This window comes from Lycium ferocissimum, chromosome 9 (assembly GCF_029784015.1).
Source record: "Lycium ferocissimum isolate CSIRO_LF1 chromosome 9, AGI_CSIRO_Lferr_CH_V1, whole genome shotgun sequence".
NCBI lineage: Eukaryota > Viridiplantae > Streptophyta > Magnoliopsida > Solanales > Solanaceae > Lycium > Lycium ferocissimum.
Genome location: NC_081350.1, coordinates 43,723,433 through 43,732,565, shown reverse-complemented (window position 1 = coordinate 43,732,565; position 9,133 = coordinate 43,723,433). Strand labels below are relative to the sequence as shown.

General features: G+C 37.5%; 1 protein-coding gene across 2 annotated transcripts; it reads right to left on the bottom strand.

The window, feature by feature from the left end:
* Positions 1 to 342: 342 nt before the first annotated feature.
* Positions 343 to 4,446, bottom strand: LOC132030982 (probable methyltransferase PMT18). Of its 2 annotated transcripts, none has more exons than XM_059420791.1 (7): positions 3,734 to 4,446; positions 2,336 to 3,034; positions 2,018 to 2,228; positions 1,615 to 1,912; positions 1,339 to 1,510; positions 945 to 1,240; positions 343 to 849 (listed from the first exon to the last, which is right to left on the bottom strand). In XM_059420791.1, the coding sequence occupies exons 2-7, from the start codon at positions 3,026 to 3,028 to the stop codon at positions 627 to 629; spliced, it is 1,893 nt and encodes a 630-aa protein (XP_059276774.1). In that variant the 5' UTR covers positions 3,029 to 3,034; positions 3,734 to 4,446; the 3' UTR covers positions 343 to 626. The 2 variants fall into 2 exon arrangements, with proteins under 2 accessions (XP_059276774.1, XP_059276776.1); XM_059420793.1 differs by having other exon boundaries at positions 4,223 to 4,446.
* Between the last annotated feature and the right edge of the window lie 4,687 nt (positions 4,447 to 9,133).

Sequence of the window (9,133 nt, the reverse complement as noted above, 5' to 3'; positions counted from 1 at the left end):
GGGCTGGGAACAAAAGGAGGGCCAAAATGACCGTTTTTAACCGTTGCCAACGGTCCAGTAAGCAGCCTCCATTTTTTTTTTTTTTAAAAATCTTTTTTTTACCGGTTAACCCGTTTTAATCGGTCGGGTTCAGTTAACCGGTTAATCGGGAACAATATTTGAAAATCGACCCGGTATTGAACCCTGGTAGACCAGCGACCAGTAAACCGGGTCCGGTTACGATTTCGGTTAAACCAGATCCGGTTACTGGTTTTGATTGGTTTAACTGGCCCGGTGACAGGTTTACGTGACATATATTATCTGTTATATGATTATCTGTGCATATTGAAGATACTAGTGTTTTTTTGCACATCTTACATGCTAGAACATCACATATAATATATGTCATGCATAATCAAGTAATAACGATGTACCCTTACAACATTATAAAAAGAAAAAAAAAATTGTGCAAGATCAATGATTATGAGCATCTTCTATTCTATTCTCCAAGTTAATAAATTCCAACTAGAAGCAATAACAATAGTGCTGCTAAACAACAAAACTTAATAACCAGAGACATCCTTCTTTTCGAGTTGAAGAAGTACCAAGAAAGAATAATATGTTAATCAGAAGCTTCCATACTAGTGTTATTCTCGTTTAGCGTCACCAGTCCAGTAAGTTTTCACAGCAATGAGAATCTTCTCTGGGTTAAATGGTCCGCTCTCATGGTCCACAATACGACTTTGCCATCTCATGCCGTCTGCTATACTTTTGATTTTCACTAAGACTTCTACTACATCTCTGAATATAACGGTACCTTCAGGCCTCAAGATTCTATCCATCTCAAGGAGAATATAGGTGATATCACATCTTGAGGAAAAAATTAACATACACAAAATCAAATTAATATAGGAGAAGGGAAATATATCAATACAGCAAGTCAGTAGTGTATATGAACATTTTACCTGTCCTGATATAGGCTGATCAACCCACCAGCATGGATGAGATCATATGTTCGTGGATATGTTGAAAAAGCTTCACACCAATCATTGTACGTACCAATAAATCCTCGTTCATATATCACACCCAAAGTGTCGAGGTCACTCTTGGCAGGAACCACGTTCATTACCCAAACGGGATATTTTGAAAGAGCTGCTGCGAATCCACCCAAATAAGCATTCGCGTCCATCACATTACGGTATCGTCCTTGGGGCAAGAGACCAATTAGGCGTTTGTAGTATGACACCCGCTCATTCCATACCTGATTACAATAACTATGACTCAATTCTATACAACATTTGATCGGCTATATGAATCTTTGTCGACCATGATTCTTTTTTTTACGTTCATGATTTATACCTGGTTATCCTCTTGAAATTTCTCAGTTGTAATGCTTGGTATTGAACCACTACTGATCCTAGGAGGAGTAGCAAATGCTCGCTCCGGCCATTTTTCTAATGCACCACCTGCGACTTCATCCGAGCTGGTAACTTCCGGCAGCGGCGTTATACAGGCTTCCATGTCTTGGTACCTTGTTTCAGTAACAATGCAGAGAGGTCAAACTAGAATTCTTCATAATGGTTTAGATATTGTATATAGCATCTGTCACTTCATAATTAGAGATTGAGAAAGTACCATGCTGCATCGGGGTTGCCTGACTTGCAGATATATGGCTTATGATTTGGTGATCTGTTTTTGTTGCACTTAATGTGGTTGAGCGGCTTTTGCCACACAGCTAGGTCACCCTTCTCAATCACTTTTTTCCAGCAAAGTCGCCTTGCAGTGTCTTCGATGGCATCTTGCTCTTGCTTCAAATCTTCTTGGGTTCTTTCCCAACCTTTCCAATATGTCTTCCAACGGATAGGAGGGCCAGAAAGTATCCAGTAACCCCCTGGCCTTAGAACTCTGTCAACTTCAGTTAGGTACAACCCATCTGTAATAGAAAAATGTCATGATTAGGATGAGATATATTTTCTCCATGGTCGGTGGTACTTCAAAATCATCAATTTTCATGAGACAGGGTCTGAAAACACCTTACCGTACTTGTTCCATGGGATTAGGCACCGAGAACAATGAGCCATATCAAAAGCCCTCGCTGGATATGGAAGCCTCTGAGAACCCATAACACCAATCATTGCTGGAACTCCTCTTTCAAGTGCAAACCAAACTTGTGCTTCATGTGTATCTCTTGGAGCAAAAGACATGGCTATAATATCTCTCTTCAGCAGATAAGCACCCCAACTTGCAACCTTTATAACATTAAAGGAAAAGTTTCTATTAGTTGTAGTAGGTACATAAAAGTATGACATAAACGAAACAGAAGGTGTTCCAACAAAGTAAGAAATTGGAATCTTACACCACAGCCTGTATCGATTGCTGTCCGAATAGTTCCACTAGTAAGCGGAACTAGCTCACTTATATCATCAATGTAAGCATCCGCTCCGTGTGGAAACATGGTGCCACCTCCTGGAAATCTTAAACGATCACCTTCCACTTGGACCCAGTTTTGAACAGCCTTCTCAATACTAAGTTCTTTATGTGGAATATTGGCAAACCAAGCATAATCTCTACTCTGCGGCCATTTAAAGGGAATCTTGTAATTGGGTGGAGGAGGTATAAGACAACGGAGAAGCTCTTCCTTTTTTGGGCAATGCCTTTCTCTGTACTTTAACATATTACGGTCAAACTTTCTACCCCTCTGTGGCTCTTGGCATGGTGTGTATTCGCTGTAGGACATATCACAGGGTGCAAAGTTTTCTGATGACTTAGAGTTGTTGACCACTAATTGATGATGGCTCTCAAAATCAATGGGGATTGACAATGATGATATTCGTGATGTCGAGATATCCGGGGGGTTCGGAGATCCAACATCACATCCAACTCTGGTGTAGACTTCAGATTGACTGGATGGAGTGGGTCTAGCATTCTGCCAAGCTCCTAGAACATAAAATAAGATACAGAGGCCACTAACACCAAGAATCCAAGTGAGCCGTTTTCTCTTCGATTCGAGCTGGTATAACTTTGGAGATCCACTATGGTCTTTTGCCATCTAAACCTGTGAATTAGAGGGAGGATTTTGTGATGATTTTTTTGACTCAATAAGAAATTAATATAAATAACTTTATTTGATAACATTTTTTATCTTTTTCTGTTCTTTCTCGTTCTGGATGAAAGTAGATTCAATAATATTTATCACCAAAAAAGGAAAAGAAGGAATAATAGTAATTATCCTTATTTTGTAATACTATCTGTATCTTGACAAGTCCTAGATCTTTTCCTAATATAAAAGGAGCGAAACAATTTCTTTTCGATGTGTGAAACAATAAGTACCAATGAGCAATAGGAACACATACGGGTAAAGTGAAATTAGTGTTACTTCAATTCTTAGAAAGTTAGTTTTATAAAATAAAATCAAGAGCAAGAGCCACAGTGGCATGAGACTGGTGCATATTTATTTAGAATTGCTATATCAGGCCAAAGATGTAAGGAGAAGTTTGAGGTTATTAGGTAAATACGAATACATAAAAGCGACATATATCCTATTACTAATTGGTATGGAAGAAAGAAAATAAGCTTCACGGTAGGTTCAAGTTAATAGTCGAATTTATTAATATACTGAAACTCCCTCAAGATAACTTAGAAGTTGAAACTATATTGCCCAATGCTTTTGGGAATTTATGTTTTGTCCAATTAGCACCACACAGATACAGAGTGCAACTAAATTGAAGCATATCTATAAGACAAACAAGTATACCTCTTAGTATATCTGCTTCTTGAACCAAATTGTTTGCTTTTCGTTGAGTTAATGAAAATAGAAGAAGTAGTGAAAATCAATGATTTTCGATAAAGAAGAAAGAGGTAGAACTGGAGCTAACAAGACACTATAGGCCACGAGTAACAAATTGATAATACTTGTCTTTTCTTTTTTGCTAAAGCATAAAAATATGGTACATATAATCTATGTTAAATTTGTTACACTTTATCGGTTAAGAAAGATGCAAGTTCATGAAAAAATATCATAAAATTAAAAGAAGTTTTTGTTTTGGTTCAATCATCATAACAAGTAATGCTACAGGTATATAAACTGCAGGTAAATCAATAAAGGACAATAACTATATATGGAGTTTTTTGAACACAAAACACCATTATCGTCGGAAAATAAATATAGATACCCCAAGCTGAGAGATACAGAAGAAAATAAAAAGGAAAATGTTTAAAATTATAAAATAAAGTGAAACCCTACATAATATTCATCAAACGGAGGGAAAGGATATGAAATATAACGACATGAACTACAGCCCAAAAAAAGAAAAGAAAAAGGAAGTAAAAGGAAATATAGAAGAAATAGTAAATTCGGAGAGGAAGGAGAAATGACATTCATAATTTTGCAAAGAAGCGAGAATTTATAGTGCCACGAGCGGAAAAAGAAGAAGTTGAATGCATGCATCAATTTTAAGGCCAGTTGGTGTGTACACGGGTACAATTGAGAGGTTACAAAATAATCGGAAGATAGGGGATAGAATAAGAAGCTTATAAGTCTGGGGACTTGGTCCAAGTAAAACAAAAGTAGTCACAGGGTGATCCGTGGTTGAGAGAGCATGAAAATATTTTTGGCAGACAACTTGCAAATACCGTAACATCTGCCCCAAATGCCTCCCCACCTCATTCTTTATTACTTTCTCTTTTCCTTCCTATTTTCTGTATATAGAAGATACTAAAAGAAATAAAAATTAGAAGATTTTTTTTTTTTACCGGAATGAGAGAGGCCAAGACGAAACAATTCACATGAATTTTGAGGGTATTATGGACACTTTCTACTTTATTGTTACCACTGTACCGTTCGTAAAAAAATAATTAACAAATTTAGATTTCATTATTTTTTGTCAAGTTAACGATGTCTTTATTCTCACAATGCATAAAAGAACGAAAACGTTTAGCTCTTTTCTTGAAATACATTAATGTATTTATTGTACAAAATATTGACCATCAAACATATCTTCATTGGATTATACTTTTCTTTATTCCTTCTTGTAATAATTTATGAATACAAAATATGATATTTAGTTCGCACTTCATACTCTCCATATAATGTATACAAGTCCTATGTTCTTGATTATGTCTTTTCTTTTTCTTCATTTCCACAAGTAACTTTTGAATCGAGAAGTTGAGAAAAAGTTTTGTACGTGTTGGGTAAAATGGAGTAGTAAGTATTGGTTGACATACACGTGGCAACTACAAAGTTAGATTACTACAACTGCGTGAATCCAGAGACAACTATGGAAAACCTGCATGAAGTGGTTCCCGAACACTCCAGCTTCAAACCCCGAACATGCCATGTGTTGGGAATAGAACAGATCCGTAAAAAAAAATATTTACGGTATTAGTGATAAATGCGAAACACTAAGTTATGGTTAAATCAGCAAGAATAAAAATGCAGCAATAATGACACCAAGATTTTACGTGGAAACCCTTCTAAATAAGGAAAAAATTATGGCCAAGAGGAGCAGCTGATATCACTATAGTAAAAAAATTTATACTGTGTAGTCACGAGTATAAATACTCCAAAGACCACTATACACTCAAAAGAAATAACACTCTTTTGGTTTTTTCACCTCACTACAATATTCATCACACTCTATTTTTTCTTCACAAACTATTCTCTTACACAGTCTATGGTATACCTCGCTCCGCTCTCTAAATACTCAGATGTAGTTCTCTGAGATTGGTGTGTTTTTGGTGTGATTGTAAACTGAACGAGAGCTCCCTACTTATAGGGATGGAGTGAGCCTATTGATGTCATCAGTGACATCACTTGAATTTATTGGCTGGTTGGCCAAATTCAACATTTTGATGCAACTTTGAAATCTTGCCAAAAAGGAAAGGTTTTTCTTCCTCAATTTATGGGGCTGGACCCTGCCAAATCTCCCCCTCCAGACCTATTCATTTGAAGGAGGCTACACCGGGCTTCTAGTTTGTGTGCATCCCAACAAGTTCCTTGCATAGCATGAACTTATCTCTTGGTACCACCTTGGTCAAAGATATCCGAAGGATTCTCAGATGTAGGGATTTTTTGACCTGTATAGATCCGTCCTCTGTCTTTTCCCAAATCCAGTGATATCGCACATCTATATGCTTTGTTCTTGCATGGTACATGGAGTTCTTACTCAGGTCTATTGCACTCTGACTGTCGCAATAGACAACATGCTCCATCTATTGCAATCCAAGTTCTTGAAGAAATCTCTTGAGCCGTGTCATCTCTTTGCTAGCTTTAGTAGCCACAATATACTCCGCTTCAGTTGTAGACAGTGCGACACACTTCTGCAACTTTGACTGCCATGATATAGCTCCCCCTGAAAAAGTAAACAAATATCCAATAGTGGATTTTCTATTATCAAGGTCACCTGCCATATCAGAATCTGTATAGCCCTTCAAAATTGGATTTGATCCTCCAAAACACAAGCATTCATTTGAGCTTCCTATTAGATACCTGAGTATTCACTTCACAGCTTCCTAATGCTCTTTTCCTGGATTTTGACAACACCGACTGCATGAGCAATATCTGGTCAAGTGCATACCATTGCATACATCAAACTTCCGACGGCAAAGGAATAAGGAATCTTGGACATTCTCTCTTTTTCCTCTATTGTTGTAAGACACATCTTCTTGCTCAATTTCAGATGACCAGCAAGAGTTGTGCTAACCGGCTTAGCACTCTTCATGTTGAAGCGATTTAGTACACGTTCAATGTACTTCTCCTGTGACAAGTAAAGTTTCCTTTCGTCTCTCGAACGAGTAATTCTCATGTCCAAAATCTGCTTAGCATGACCCAAGCCTTTCATTGCAAAAGACTTACTCAATTGTTTCTTTAACTCATCAATCTTGGAAGCATTCCTGCCCACAATTAACATATCATCCATATATAGCAGGAGGATGATAAAGTCATCATCAGAAAATTTTTGTGCAAACACACAGTGATCTGAAGAAGTCTTCTTATAGTCTTGCTCCCCCATAATAGATTCAAACTTCTTGTACCACTGTCTGGGTGTTTTCTTAATCCATAGATACTCTTCTTAAGTTTGCACATATAATTTTCTTTACCTTTTTCCTTAAAGCCCTCAGTTTGTTCTATATAAATCACTTCTTCTAAGTCACCATGAAGAAAAACAGTCTTCACATCCATCTGCTCAATCTTTAAATCAAGACTAGCAGTCAAACCAAGGACTGCACGAATAGAGGCTATTTTCATAACGGGAGAAAATATTTCATCAAAGTGAATACCCTTCCTTTGACCAAATCCCTTAATAACCAATCTAGTTTTGTACCTGGGCTTCAAGCTGTGTTCTTCTGCTTTAACTTTGAACACCCATTTGTTTTTCAAAGCCCTCATGCCATTAGGCAATTTCACCAACTCATAAGTATGGTTCTCATGCAGAGATTTCATCTCATCTTTCATGGCTTCAATCCATTGATCCTTTTGCTCATTTTCCATTGCCTCTTCATAACATTCGGGTTCTCCCCCACCAGTGAGCAATACATACTCATTAGGAGAATAACGAGAAAAAGGAACATGATGTCCAGTAGACCTCCTAAGTGGAATATTTGCCTCATCCACATCATGAGTAGGAGCATCTACCTTATCAACAACAACATCATTATCATTATCATCAACATGCTGATCTGGAACGTGATTCTGGGCATCACTATCATCATCGAGCCCACCAACGTCATCCAAATTTGTATGAGGAACTTGATCAATATTAACTAAACCTTCAGAACTTGAAGATTTTAGATTCTCCTCTTTGTTAATATCTTCAATGGTTTGATCCTCCACGAAGACAACATCATGGCTTCTTACCACCTTCTTTTCAATTGGATCATATAGACTGTAACCAAACTCATCAAGGCCATAACCAATTAAGATGCACTGTCTTGTCTTAACAGCTAACTTTGACCTCTCATCTCTAGGCATATGTACAAAAGCTTTGCAACCAAACACTTTCAAGTGGTCATAGGAAATATCCTTGCCATACCAAACTTTGTTTGGAACATCACTTTGCAAAGCAACCGCAGAGGATAGGTTAATAACATGTACAACAGTCAACAAAGCCTCACCACAAAAGGAATTCGGCAACTTTGCTTCAGAATGCAAACATCTGACTCTTTCCATCAAGGTCCCGTTCATCCTCTCTGCTAAACCATTGAGCTGAGGAGTCTTAGGAGGAGTCTTCTGGTGTCTTATACACTGTTGCTTGCAGTATTCGTCAAACGGTCCGCAATATTCACCACCGTTATATGTGTGAATACACTTCAGCTTCTTTCCTGTTTCTCTTTGAACTGAAGCTTGAAATTGCTTAAAGACACCCAACACTTGGTCTTTAGTCTTCAAGACATAGACCTAAAGTTTCCTTGAGCAATCATCAATAAAAGTAGCAAAGTAAAGTGCACCACCCAAAGTCCTTGTCTTCATTGAACCACATAAATCTGAATGCATCAACTCAAGCAACTCTGTCTTTCTTAAAGAAGGATGAAACTTGAAAGAAACTCTATGTTATATCCCGCATTTTTGTACATTAGGATATTCCGAGCTAACAGTGAAAAGTTAAGGACAAGACTAGTCCGGGATGCGAGGTTGAGAATTTTGACCTTCGATTTTATTTTAATGCACAAGTTGCATATTCATCTTTTCATTGGTATGGAGTGTTAAGGGTAAATTTGGAATGAGGAATTTGGGATTAAAAGTGGATTATGGAAAGTTAGACATCTTATGAAAAATTTGGGGGCCAAAAGTTAATTTTAAGAAGTTAAAATTTCATGAAAAATGAGGCCATGTGGCCGGCCACATGAGGTGCGGGCCATGGCCACACGGATGCCTATTATATGTGTATATTAGAGGATTAATTCATCACATTTTCATCATTCTTACCTCTAGAAATTTCAAGAAAGTGGGAGAGAAATATAGGAAGGCCATTCGGCCAAGCTTGGTGCCGAGCAAGCCAAGAGAAAGTTGATCAAAAAAAAAAATAATTCTCTCTAGCAATTCAACTCCTTAGAAGGCGAAGAACAACGTGGAATAATTGTTGGAGCATGCGAAACACTTTTTCTTGCAAAATAGAGGTCTAGCCGAGTGAAGAAGTAGAGAGGAGAAGGTAAGATT